Source organism: Oncorhynchus nerka, linkage group LG1 (genome assembly GCF_034236695.1).
Source record: "Oncorhynchus nerka isolate Pitt River linkage group LG1, Oner_Uvic_2.0, whole genome shotgun sequence".
Taxonomy (NCBI): Eukaryota; Metazoa; Chordata; class Actinopteri; order Salmoniformes; family Salmonidae; genus Oncorhynchus; species Oncorhynchus nerka.
Window position 1 is genome coordinate 56,225,864 of NC_088396.1, and position 14,894 is coordinate 56,240,757.

At 50.2% G+C, this 14,894-nt stretch overlaps 1 protein-coding gene across 1 annotated transcript in view; it reads right to left on the bottom strand.

Moving 5' to 3' along the window:
• als2a (alsin Rho guanine nucleotide exchange factor ALS2 a) overlaps nt 1-14,894 on the bottom strand; it is a 152,316-nt gene that overhangs the window by 62,078 nt on the left and 75,344 nt on the right. The window contains 3 exon segments of the mRNA XM_065019687.1: nt 1,267-1,424; nt 3,308-3,425; nt 7,353-7,511. Of these exon segments, the coding sequence (XP_064875759.1) occupies nt 1,267-1,424; nt 3,308-3,425; nt 7,353-7,511 (435 nt within the window).

Below are 14,894 nucleotides of genomic sequence, written 5' to 3' on the forward strand. Positions count from 1 at the left end.
TACATCTAGTGTCCTGTACCTGTACCTGTAGTATCTCTACATCTAGTGTCCTGTACCTGTAGTATCTCTACATCTAGTGTCCTGTACCTGTAGTATCTCTACATCTAGTGTCCTGTACCTGTAGTATCTCTACATCTAGTGTCCTGTACCTGTAGTATCTCTACATCCTGTAGTGTCCTGTCTAGTGTCCTGTACCTGTAGTATCTCTACATCTAGTGTCCTGTACCTGTAGTATCTCTACATCTAGTGTCCTGTACCTGTAGTATCTCTACATCTACATCCTGTAGTATCTCTACATGTGTCCTGTACCTGTAGTATCTCTACATCTAGTGTCCTGTACCTGTAGTATCTCTACATCTAGTGTCCTGTACCTGTAGTATCTCTACATCTAGTGTCCTGTACCTGTAGTATCTCTACATCTAGTGTCCTGTACCTGTAGTATCTCTACATCTACCTGTACCTGTATCTCTACATCTAGTGTCCTGTACCTGTAGTATCTCTACATCTAGTGTCCTGTACCTGTAGTATCTCTACATCTAGTGTCCTGTACCTGTAGTATCTCTACATCTAGTGTCCTGTACCTGTAGTATCTCTACATCTAGTGTCCTGTACCTGTACCTGTAGTATCTCTACATCTAGTGTCCTGTACCTGTAGTATCTCTACATCTAGTGTACTGTACCTGTAGTATCTCTACATCTAGTGTACTGTACCTGTAGTATCTCTACATCTAGTGTCCTGTACCTGTAGTATCTCTACATCTAGTGTCCTGTACCTGTACCTCTCTACATCTATCTCTACATCTAGTGTCTCTGTGTCCTGTACCTGTAGTATCTCTACATCTAGTGTCCCTGTACCTGTAGTATCTCTACATCTAGTGTCCTGTACCTGTGTAGTATCTCTACATCTAGTGTCCTGTACCTGTAGTATCTCTACATCTAGTGTCCTGTACCTGTAGTATCTCTGTATCTCTACATCTAGTGTCTGTACCTGTAGTATCTCTACATCTAGTGTCCTGTACCTGTCTCTCCTGTAGTATCTCTACATCTAGTGTCTGTACCTGTACCTGTAGTATCTCTACATCTAGTGTCCTGTACCTGTACTCTGTGTCCTGTACCTGTAGTATCTCTACATCTAGTGTCCTGTACCTGTAGTATCTCTACATCTAGTGTCCTGTACCTGTAGTATCTCTACATCTAGTGTACTGTACCTGTAGTTTAGACAGTGGTCTGAGGTAGGACCTGCTCTCTACATCTAGTGTACTGTACCTGACCAGCTGGAAGATCCGTCTGAGGTAGGACCTGATCTCTTCCACAGCCTGTTGTAGCAACCTTCTGTTAGATCCTACCCCTATATAGGTAATCCTGTACACAGTCACTAGGGTCTCCAGTAACCCCCCCAAAGGGTGGAGGGGGGTTTCGCAGGCCTGGAGAAGGACAGGGGAGGGCGAGGGGAGGAGGATGATGATGATGGAGAAGAGAGGTGCAATGAGGGGATGAAGAAGAATCATCTACAGACAAATCATCTAGCAAGAACAGAGTCTTACGCAGCAACAGCCCCAATCTGTTAGCGTATCATGTAGGAACACAACTAGGTATCCTGGGAATATCAGTCTGCTATCAGTCTGCTACCCTTGACAGCTGTTGACCCTATCAGTCTGCTACCCTTGACAGCTGTTGACCATATCAGTCTGCTACCATTGTTGACCTTATCAGTCTGCTACTCTTGACAAAGCTGTTGACCCTATCAGTCTGCTACCCTTGACAGTTGTTGACCAAATCAGTCTGCTACCCTTGACAGCTGTTGACCCTATCAGTCTGCTACCATTGACAGTTGTTGACCTTATCAGTCTGCTACCCTTGACAGCTGTTGACCATATCAGTCTGCTACCCTTGACAGCTGTTGACCCTATCAGTCTGCTACCCTTGACAGCTGTTGACCCTATCAGTCTGCTACCATTGACAGTTGTTGACCTTATCAGTCTGCTACCCTTGACAGCTGTTGACCCTATCAGTCTGCTACCCTTGACAGCTGTTGACCCTATCAGTCTGCTACCCTTGACAGCTGTTGACCCTATCAGTCTGCTACCCTTGACAGCTGTTGACCTTATCAGTCTGCTACCCTTGTTGACCATATCAGTCTGCTACCCTTGACAGTTGTTGACCTTATCAGTCTGCTACCCTTGACAGCTGTTGACCATATCAGTCTGCTACCCTTGACAGCTGTTGACCCTATCAGTCTGCTACAATTGACAGTTGTTGACCTTATCAGTCTGCTACCATTGACAGATGTTGACCCTATCAGTCTGCTACCCTTGACAGCTGTTGGCTCTATCAGTCTGCTACCATTGACAGTTGTTGACCTTATCAGTCTGCTACCCTTGACAGCTGTTGACCCTATCAGTCTGCTACCCTTGACAGTTGTTGACCCTATCAGTCTGCTACCCTTGACAGCTGTTGACCATATCAGTCTGCTACCCTTGACAGCTGTTGACCCTATCAGTCTGCTACAATTGACAGTTGTTGACCTTATCAGTCTGCTACCATTGACAGCTGTTGACCCTATCAGTCTGCTACCCTTGACAGCTGTTGGCTCTATCAGTCTGCTACCATTGACAGTTGTTGACCTTATCAGTCTGCTACCCTTGACAGCTGTTGACCCTATCAGTCTGCTACCCTTGACAGTTGTTGACCCTATCAGTCTGCTACCCTTGACAGCTGTTGACCATATCAGTCTGCTACCCTTGTTGACCATAGTCTGCTACCCTTTACAGTTGTTGACCCTATCAGTTGACCCCATCAGTCTGACTCAGTTGCTACCCTTGACAGTGTTGACCATATCAGTCTGCTACCCTTGTTGACCATATCAGTCTGCTACCCTTGACAGCTGTTGACCCCATCAGTCTGCTACCCTTGACAGCTGTTGACCCCATCAGTCTGCTACCCTTGACAGCTGTTGACCATATCAGTCTGCTACTCTTGACAGTTGTTGACCCTATCCGTCTGCTACCCTTGTTGACCATATCAGTCTGCTACCCTTGACAGTTGTTGACCCCATCAGTCTGCTACCCTTGACAGTTGTTGACCCCATCAGTCTGCTACCCTTGACAGTTGTTGACCCCATCAGTCTGCTACCCTTGACAGCTGTTGACCCCATCAGTCTGCTACCCTTGACAGCTGTTGACCCCATCAGTCTGCTACCCTTGACAGCTGTTGACCATATCAGTCTGCTACCCTTGACAGCTGTTGACCATATCAGTCTGCTACCCCGTTGACCTACAGTACGGTGTGTAAAATGTGTGTTATTCACCTTGGTCAGGTATCGTCGGATGACGTCATACCCCCCAGCAGTAACTGGACCTGTGTGTTGAGGAATCACCTCCAGCTTCTCCAGGACTCGACTCTGAGACCTGCTCAGCAGCTCTGGACTGGAGACAGACAGACATACACCCATCACTATAGAAACCATGCACCGTGAGTGTTTGTTCAGGTGTGTATCCAGGTGTGGTGGTCTCAGTCCACCGCATCCGCAGATGTCGCACTTTCACATTTGAAGTGAAAGGTGACCGAGCTAGAGAGGTGTTTGTCAGACCAGGAGACATCCCATCTGAGGTGAAAGGTGACAGAACTAGAGAGGTGTTTGTCAGACCAGGAGACATCCCATCTGAGGTGAAAGGTGACCAAGTTAGAGAGGTGTTTGTCAGACCAGGAGACATCCCATCTGAGGTGAAAGGTGACCGAGTTAGAGAGGTGTTTGTCAGACCAGGAGACATCCCATCTGAGGTGAAAGGTGACCGAGTTAGAGAGGTGTTTGTCAGACCAGGAGACATCCCATCTGAGGTGAAAGGTGACCGAGTTAGAGAGGTGTTTGTCAGACCAGGAGACATCCCATCTGAGGTGAAAGGTGACCGAGTTAGAGAGGTGTTTGTCAGACCAGGAGACATCCCATCTGAGGTGAAAGGTGACAGAACTAGAGAGGTGTTTTATCAGACCAGGAGACATCCCATCTGAGGTGAAAGGTGACAGAACTAGAGAGGTGTTTGTCAGACCAGGAGACATCCCATCTGAGGTGAAAGGTGACAGAACTAGAGAGGTGTTTTATCAGACCAGGAGACATCCCATCTGAGGTGAAAGGTGACAGAACTAGAGAGGTGTTTGTCAGACCAGGAGACATCCCATCTGAGGTGAAAGAACTAGAGAGGTGTTTTATCAGACCAGGAGACATCCGCCCCCCAAAAGAATCTGTCTTCTCACAAAATCGTCTGAGGCGTGCGAACAGTTTGGCCTACAAACTATTAGACAGGTCCTCACCCCGGGGTTAGACAGGTCCTCACCCCGGGGTGAGACAGGTCATTACCCCGGGGTGAGACAGGTCCTCACCCCGGGGTTAGACAGGTCCTCACCCCGGGGTGAGACAGGTCATTACCCCGGGGTGAGACAGGTCATTACCCCGGGGTGAGACAGGTCATCACCCCGGGGTTAGACAGGTCATCACCCCGGGGTTAGACAGGTCATCACCCCGGGGTTAGACAGGTCATCACCCCGGGGTTAGACAGGTCCTCACCCCGGGGTTAGACAGGTCATTACCCCGGGGTTAGACAGGTCATTACCCCGGGGTCAGACAGGTCATTACCCCGGGGTCAGACAGGTCATTACCCCGGGGTCAGACAGGTCATTACCCCAGGGTTAGACAGGTCATTACCCCAGGGTTAGAGGTTAGACAGGTCATTACCCCGGGGTTAGACAGGTCATTACCCCGGGGTTAGACAGGTCATTACCCCGGGGTTAGACAGGTCATTACCCCGGGGTTAGACAGGTCATTACCCCGGGGTTAGACAGGTCATTACCCCGGGGTCAGACAGGTCATTACCCCGGGGTCAGACAGGTCATTACCCCGGGGTCAGACAGGTCATTACCCCAGGGTTAGACAGGTCATTACCCCAGGGTTAGAGGTTAGACAGGTCATTACCCCGGGGTTAGACAGGTCATTACCCCGGGGTTAGACAGGTCATTACCCCAGGGTTAGAGGTTAGACAGGTCATTACCCCGGGGTTAGACAGGTCATTACCCCGGGGTTAGACAGGTCATTACCCCGGGTTAGACAGGGCATTACCCCAGGGTTAGACAGGGCATTACCCCAGGGTTAGACAGGTCATTACCCCAGGGTTAGACAGGTCATTACCCCAGGGTTAGAGGTTAGACAGGTCATTACCCCGGGGTTAGACAGGTCATTACCCCAGGGTTAGACAGGTCATTACCCCAGGGTTAGAGGTTAGACAGGTCATTACCCCGGGGTCAGACAGGTCATTACCCCGGGATCAGGCAGGTCATTACCCCGGATCAGACAGGTCGTTACCCCAGGGTTAGACAGGTCGTTACCCCAGGGTTAGACAGGTCGTTACCCCAGGGTTAGACAGGTCGTTACCCCAGGGTTAGACAGGTCATTACCCCAGGGTTAGACAGGTCATTACCCCGGGGTTAGACAGGTCATTACCCCGGGGTCAGACAGGTCATTACCCCGGGATCAGGCAGGTCGTTACCCCGGGATCAGACAGGTCGTTACCCCAGGGTTAGACAGGTCGTTACCCCAGGGTTAGACAGGTCGTTACCCCAGGGTTAGACAGGTCGTTACCCCAGGGTTAGACAGGTCATTACCCCAGGGTTAGACAGGTCATTACCCCAGGGTTAGACAGGTCATTACCCCAGGGTTAGACAGGTCATTGCCCCGGGGTTAGACAGGTCATTACCCCAGGGTTAGACAGGTCATTACCCCAGGGTTAGAGGTTAGACAGGTCATTACCCCGGGGTTAGACAGGTCATTACCCCGGGGTCAGACAGGTCATTACCCTAAGACTACTAAGAACAGCCGATCTGCCAACTTCTGTCTGTCGGGTCCCAACAGTTCAGGCTACACACTAATATGACCCCTCTGTGGAAAGGTGAGACTCTCATGAACACGTTGGTTGTTTTGCTTTAGGATCCCAACAGGACTTACAAAGACTCGTCTGATTGGTACCCGTTAAAACATTCTATGAAAGTACACTGAACAAAAAATATAAAAAGCAACATGTAAAGTGTATATCACAAAACACAACAGATGTGTCAAGTTTTGAGGTTGTGTGCAATTCGCTTGCTGACTGCAGGAATGTCCACCAGAGTTGTTGGGCGGAGAATGTAATGTTAATTTCTCTACCATAAGCCACCTCCAACGTCATTTTAGAGAATTTGTCAGTACGTCCAACCAGCCTCACAACCACAGACCAGGTGTAACCACGCCAGCCCCACAGACCAGGTGTAACCACGCCAGCCCCACAGACCAGGTGTAACCACGCCAGCCCCACAGACCAGGTGTAACCACGCCAGCCCCACAGACCAGGTGTCACCACGCCAGCCCCACAGACCAGGTGTAACCACACAAGCCCCACAGACCAGGTGTAACCACACAAGCCCCACAGACCAGGTGTAACCACACAAGCCCCACAGACCAGGTGTAACCACGCCAGCCCCACAGACCAGGTGTAACCACGCCAGCCCCACAGACCAGGTGTAACCACGCCAACCCAGGACCTCCACATCCGGCTTCTTCACCTGAGGGATCATCTCAGACCAGCCACCTGGACAGCTGATGAACCTGAGGAGTCCAGACAGCTGATGGAACTGAGGAGTATTTCTGTCTGTAATAAAGCCCTTTTTGTGGGGAAAAACTCATTCTGATTGGCTGGGCCTGGCTCCCCAGTGGGTGGGCCTGGCTCCCCAGTGGGTGGGCCTGGCTCCCCAGTGGATGGGTCTGGCTCCCCAGTGGGTGTGCCTGGCTCCCCAGTGGGTGGGCCTGGCTCCCCAGTGGGTGGGCCTGGCTCCCCAGTGGGTGGGCCTGGCTCCCCAGTGGGTGGGCCTGGCTCCCCAGTGGCTGGGCCTGGCTCCCCAGTGGCTGGGCCTGGCTCCCCAGTGGATGGGCCTGGCTCCCCAGTGGATGGGCCTGGCTCCCCAGTGGGTGGGCCTGGCTCCCCAGTGGGTGGGCCTGGCTCCCCAGTGGGTGGGCCTGGCTCCCCAGTGGGTGGGCCTGGCTCCCCAGTGGATGGGCCTGGCTCCCCAGTGGGTGGGGCCTGGCTCCCCAGTGGGTGGGCCTTGCTCCCCAGTGGGTGGGCCTTGCTCCCCAGTGGGTGGGCCCATGCCCAGTCATGTGAAATCCATAGATTAGAGCCTAATGAATTTATTTCAATTGACTGATTTCCTTAAATGAACTGTAACTCAGTAAACTCTTTGAAAATATTTATATTTTTGTTTATATTTTTGTTCAGTATATATACAATTGCAGTTTAAACGTTAAGCAAAATTGTCAAGGTGTGTGTGTGTACCTGTCTCTGCGTCCTGTGGTGAGTGTAACAGCGATGTTTTCCCAGGCCATCACTCTCTCCTCAGGCTGTCCCGGGGCCTCACAGCCCAGCCTGCTCCAACACTCTGAGAACACTGCCTTCCACTTCTGCTCTGGGGATACGGCTAGACGGCCCAACTCACTGTAGAGACACACAGACAGCCTCACTGTAGAGAAACACAGACAGCCTCACTGTAGAGAAACACAGACAGCCTCACTGTAGAAAAACACAGACAGCCTCACTGTAGAAAAACACAGACAGACAGACAGCCTGTAGAGAAACACAGACAGCCTCACTGTAGAGAAACACAGACAGACAGGCAGAGAGACACAGACAGCCTCACTGTAGAGAAACACAGACAGCCTCACTGTAGAGAAACACAGACAGACAGGCAGAGAGACACAGACAGCCTCACTGTAGAGAAACACAGACAGCCTCACTGTAGAGAAAACACAGACAGACAGGCAGAGAAACACAGACAGACAGGCAGAGAGACACAGACAGACAGGCAGAGAGACACAGACAACCTCACTGTAGAGAAAACACAGACAGACAGGCAGAGAGACACAGACAGCCTCACTGTAGAGAAACACAGACAGCCTCACTGTAGAGAAACACAGACAGACAGACAGACAGACAGGCAGAGAGACACAGACAGATTCACTGTAGAGAAACACAGACAGCCTCACTGTAGAGAAACACAGACAGACAGGCAGACAGATTCACTGAAACACAGACAGCCTCACTGTAGAGAAACACAGACAGACAGGCAGAGAAACTCAGAAAGCCTCACTGTAGAGAAACACAGACAGACAGACAGACAGACAGGCAGAGACACAGACAGATTCACTGTAGAGAAACACAGACAGCCTCACTGTAGAGAAACACAGACAGACAGGCAGAGAGACACAGACAGACAGGCAGAGAGACACAGACAGCCTCACTGTAGAGAAACACAGACAGCCTCACTGTAGAAAAACACAGACAGCCTCACTGTAGAGAAACACAGACAGCCTCACTGTAGAGAAACAGACAGACAGGCAGAAAGACACAGACAGCCTCACTGTAGAGAAACACAGACATCCTCACTGTAGAGAAACACAGACAGACAGGCAGAGAGACACAGACAGCCTCACTGTAGAGAAACACAGACAGCCTCACTGTAGAAAAACACAGACAGCCTCACTGTAGAGAAACAGACAGCCTCACTGTAGAGAAACACAGACAGACAGGCAGAGAGACACAGACAGCCTCACTGTAGAGAAACACAGACAGCCTCACTGTAGAGAAACAGACAGCCTCACTGTAGAGAAACACAGACAGCCTCACTGTAGAGAAACAGACAGACAGGCAGAAAGACACAGACAGCCTCACTGTAGAGAAACACAGACAGCCTCACTGTAGAAAACACAGACAGCCTCACTGTAGAGAAACACTGTAGAGAAACACAGACAGCCTCACTGTAGAGAAACACAGACAGCCTCACTGTAGAGAAACACAGACAGACAGGCAGAGAGACACAGACAGCCTCACTGTAGAGAAACACAGACAGCCTCACTGTAGAGAAACACAGACATCGTCACTGTAGAGAAACACTGACAGCCTCACTGTAGAGAAAACACAGACATCCTCACTGTAGAGAAACACTGTAGAGAAACACACAGACAGTCAGAGAGCCACAGACAGACAGGCAGAGAGCCACAGACAGACAGGCAGAGAGCCACAGACAGACAGGCAGAGAGCCACAGACAGACAGGCAGAGAGCCACAGACAGACAGGCAGAGAGCCACAGACAGCCTCACTGTAGAGAAACACAGACAGCCTCACTGTAGAGAAACACAGACAGACAGGCAGAGAAACACAGACAGCCAGGCAGAGAGACACAGACAGCCTCACTGTAGAGAAACACAGACAGCCTCACTGTAGAAAAACACAGACAGCCTCACTGTAGAGAAACAGACAGCCTCACTGTAGAGAAACACAGACAGACAGGCAGAGAGACACAGACAGCCTCACTGTAGAGAAACACAGACAGCCTCACTGTAGAGAAACAGACAGCCTCACTGTAGAAAAACACAGACAGCCTCACTGTAGAAAAACAGACAGTCTCACTGTAGAGAAACAGACAGCCTCACTGTAGAGAAAACACAGACAGACAGGCAGAGAGACACAGACAGCCTCACTGTAGAGAAACACAGACAGCCTCACTGTAGAGAAACACAGACAGACAGGCAGAGAGACACAGACAGCCTCACTGTAGAGAAACACAGACAGCCTCACTGTAGAGAAACACAGACAGACAGACAGACAGACAGACAGGCAGAGAGACACAGACAGATTCACTGTAGAGAAACACAGACAGCCTCACTGTAGAGACAGACAGGCAGACACAGACAGATCACTGTAGAGAAACACAGACAGCCTCACTGTAGAGAGAAAACACAGACAGCCTCACTGTAGAGAAACACAGACAGCCTCACTGTAGAGAAACACTGACAGACAGAAACACACAGACAGTCACTGAGAGAAACACAGACAGACTCAGGCAGAGAAACACAGACAGACAGGCAGAGAGCCACAGACAGACAGGCAGAGAGACACAGACAGACAGAAACACAGACAGACTGAGAAAAACACACAGACAGACAGGCAGAGAGAAACAGACAGACAGGCAGAGAGACACAGACAGATTCACTGTAGAGAAACACAGACAGCCTCACTGTAGAGAAACACAGACAGACAGGCAGAGAAACACAGACAGCCTCACTGTAGAGAAACACAGACAGCCTCAATGTAGAAAAACACAGACAGCCTCACTGTAGAGAAACAGACAGCCTCACTGTAGAGAAAACAGACAGACAGGCCTCACTGTAGAGAAACACAGACAGCCTCACTGTAGAGAAACACAGACAGCCTCACTGTAGAGAAACACAGACAGCCTCACTGTAGAGAAACAGACAGACAGAGAAAAACACAGACAGATTCAGAGAAACACAGACAGCCTCACTGTAGAAAACACAGACAGCCTCACAGCCTCACTGTAGAGAAACACAGACAGCCTCACTGTAGAGAAACACAGACAGACTCAGAGAGACACAGACAGACAGACAGCAGAGAGACACAGACAGCCTCACTGTAGAGAAACACAGACAGACAGGCAGAGAGAAACAGACAGCCTCACTGTAGAGAAACACAGACAGCCTCACTGTAGAGAAACACAGACAGACCTCACTGTAGAGAAGACAGACAGACAGAGAGCAGGCAGAAGACACAGACAGCCTCACTGTAGAGAAACACAGACAGCCTCACTGACAGACTGTAGAACAGCACAGACAGACAGGCAGAGAGACACAGACAGACAGGCAGAGAGACACAGACAGCCTCACTGTAGAGAAACACAGACACACAGACAGCCTCACTGTAGAGAAACACAGACAGACAGGCAGAGAGACACAGACAGCCTCACTGTAGAGAAACACAGACAGCCTCACTGTAGAGAAAACACAGACAGCCTCACTGTAGAGAAACACAGACAGCCTCACTGTAGAGAAACACAGACAGCCTCACTGTAGAGAAACAGACAGACAGACAGACAGGCAGAGAGACACAGACAGATTCACTGTAGAGAAACACAGACAGCCTCACTGTAGAGAAACACAGACAGCCTCACTGTAGAGAAACACAGACAGACAGGCAGAGAGACACAGACAGACAGGCAGAGAGACACAGACAGCCTCACTGTAGAGAAACACAGACAGACAGGCAGAGAGACACAGACAGCCTCACTGTAGAGAAACACAGACAGCCTCACTGTAGAAAAACACAGACAGCCTCACTGTAGAGAAACAGACAGACAGGCAGAAAGACACAGACAGCCTCACTGTAGAGAAACACAGACATCAGACTCACTGTAGACAGAGAAACACAGACAGACAGGCAGAGAGCCACACAGACAGACAGGACAGGCAGAGAGACACAGACAGCCTCACTGGCAGAGAAACACAGACAGAGAAACACAGACAGCCTCACTGTAGAGAAACACAGAAACACAGACAGACAGCAGGCAGAGAGACACAGACAGCCTCACTGTAGAGAAACACAGACAGCCTCACTGTAGAGAAACACAGACAGCCTCACTGTAGAGAAACACAGACAGCCTCACTGTAGAGAAACACAGACAGACAGGCAGAGAGACACAGACAGCCTCACTGTAGATTCACTGAAACACAGACAGCCTCACTGTAGAGAAACACAGACAGCCTCACTGAGAAACAGACAGAAAGAGAGACACAGACAGCCTCACTGTAGAGAAAAACACAGACAGACAGGCAGAGAGACACAGACAGACTGTAGGCAGAGAGACACAGACAGCCTCACTGTAGAGAAACACAGACAGACAGGCAGAGAGACACAGACAGCCTCACTGTAGAGAAACACAGACAGCCTCACTGTAGAAAAACACAGACAGCCTCACTGTAGACAGAGAACACAGACAGCCTCACTGTAGAGAAACACAGACAGCCTCACTGTAGAGAAACACAGACAGACAGGCAGAGACACAGACAGCCTCACTGTAGAGAAACAGACAGCCTCACTGTAGAGAAACATAGACAGCCTCACTGTAGAGAAACACAGACAGCCTCACTGTAGAGAAACAGACAGACAGGCAGAAAGACACAGACAGCCTCACTGTAGAGAAACACAGACATCCTCACTGTAGAGAAACACAGACAGCCTCACTGTAGAGAAACACTGTAGAGAAACACACAGACAGTCAGAGAGCCACAGACAGACAGGCAGAGAGCCACAGACAGACAGGCAGAGAGCCACAGACAGACAGGCAGAGAGCCACAGACAGACAGGCAGAGAGCCACAGACAGATTCACTGTAGAGAAACACAGACACAGCAGCTCACTGTAGAGAAACACAGACAGACAGGCAGAGAAACACAGACAGCCAGGCAGGCAGAGAGCACAGACAGCCTCACTGTAGAGAAACACAGACAGCCTCACTGTAGAGAAACACAGACAGACAGGCAGAGAAACACAGACAGCCAGGCAGAGAGACACAGACAGCCTCACTGTAGAGAAACACAGACAGCCTCACTGTAGAGAAACACAGACAGACAGGCAGAAAGACACAGACAGACAGGCAGAGAGACACAGACAGCCTCACTGTAGAGAAACACAGACAGACAGGCAGAAAGACACAGACAGACAGGCAGAGAGACACAGACAGATTCACTGTAGAGAAACACAGACAGCCTCACTGTAGAGAAACACAGACAGACAGGCAGAGAGACACAGACAGACAGGCAGAGAGACACAGACAGCCTCACTGTAGAGAAACACAGACAGACAGGCAGAGAGACACAGACAGCCTCACTGTAGAAAAACACAGACAGCCTCACTGTAGAGAAACACAGACAGCCTCACTGTAGAGAAACAGACAGCCTCACTGTAGAGAAACACTGTAGAGAAACACACAGACAGTCAGAGAGCCACAGACAGACAGGCAGAGAGCCACAGACAGACAGGCAGAGAGCCACAGACAGACAGGCAGAGAGCCACAGACAGACAGGCAGAGAGCCACAGACAGATTCACTGTAGAGAAACACAGACAGACAGGCAGAGAGACACAGACAGCCTCACTGTAGAGAAACACAGACAGCCTCACTGTAGAGAAACACAGACAGCCTCACTGTAGAGAAACACAGACAGACAGACAGACAGGCAGAGAGACACAGACAGATTCACTGTAGAGAAACACAGACAGCCTCACTGTAGAGAAACACAGACAGACAGGCAGAGAGCCACAGACAGACAGGCAGAGAGCCACAGACAGACAGGCAGAGAGCCACAGACAGACAGGCAGAGAGCCACAGACAGCCTCACTGTAGAGAAACACAGACAGCCTCACTGTAGAGAAACACAGACAGACAGGCAGAGAAACACAGACAGCCAGGCAGAGAGACACAGACAGCCTCACTGTAGAGAAACACAGACAGCCTCACTGTAGAAAAACACAGACAGCCTCACTGTAGAGAAACAGACAGCCTCACTGTAGAGAAACACAGACAGACAGGCAGAGAGACACAGACAGCCTCACTGTAGAGAAACACAGACAGCCTCAGAGAAACAGACAGCCTAACACTGTAGAGAAACACAGACAGCCTCACTGTAGAGAAACAGACAGACAGAGAAAGACACAGACAGACAGAGAAACACAGACAGCCTCACTGTAGAGAAACACAGACAGCCTCACTGTAGAGAAACACAGACAGACAGCCTCACTGTAGAGAAACACTGTAGAGAAACACAGACAGCCTCACTGCCTCAGAGAAACACAGACAGCCTCACTGTAGAGAAACACAGACATCAGACAGACAGGCAGAGAGAGAAACAGACAGCCTCACTGTAGAGAAAACACAGACAGCCTCACTGTAGAGAAACACAGACAGACAGGCAGAGAAGCCACACAGACAGGCAGAGAGCCAGACAGACAGAGAGAGCACAGACAGCCTCACTGTAGAGAAACAAGACAGCCTCACACAGACAGACAGGCTCACTGACAGAGAAAGACACAGACAGCCTCACTGTAGAGAAACACAGACAGCCTCACTGTAGAGAAACACAGACAGCCTCACTGTAGAGAAACAGACAGACAGACAGACAGGCAGACAGACAGACAGACACAGACAGATTCACTGTAGAGAAACACAGACAGCCTCACTGTAGAGAAACACAGACAGCCTCACTGTAGAGAAACACAGACAGACAGGCAGAGAGACACAGACAGACAGGCAGAGAGACACAGACAGCCTCACTGTAGAGAAACACAGACAGACAGGCAGAGAGACACAGACAGCCTCACTGTAGAGAAACACAGACAGCCTCACTGTAGAAAAACACAGACAGCCTCACTGTAGAGAAACAGACAGACAGGCAGAAAGACACAGACAGACAGGCAGAGAGACACAGACAGCCTCACTGTAGAGAAACACAGACACACAGACAGCCTCACTGTAGAGAAACACAGACAGACAGGCAGAGAGACACAGACAGACAGGCAGAGAGACACAGACAGCCTCACTGTAGAGAAACACAGACACACAGACAGCCTCACTGTAGAGAAACACAGACAGACAGGCAGAGAGACACAGACAGCCTCACTGTAGAGAAACACAGACAGCCTCACTGTAGAGAAACACAGACAGCCTCACTGTAGAGAAACACAGACAGACAGGCAGAGAGACACAGACAGCCTCACTGTAGAGAAACACAGACAGCCTCACTGTAGAGAAACACAGACAGCCTCACTGTAGAGAAAACACAGACAGCCTCACTGTAGAGAAACACAGACAGACAGGCAGAGAGACACAGACAGACAGGCAGAGAGACACAGACAGCCTCACTGTAGAGAAACACAGACAGACAGGCAGAGAGACACAGACAGCCTCACTGTAGAGAAACACAGACAGCCTCACTGTAGAAAAACACAGACAGCCTCACTGTAGAGAAACAC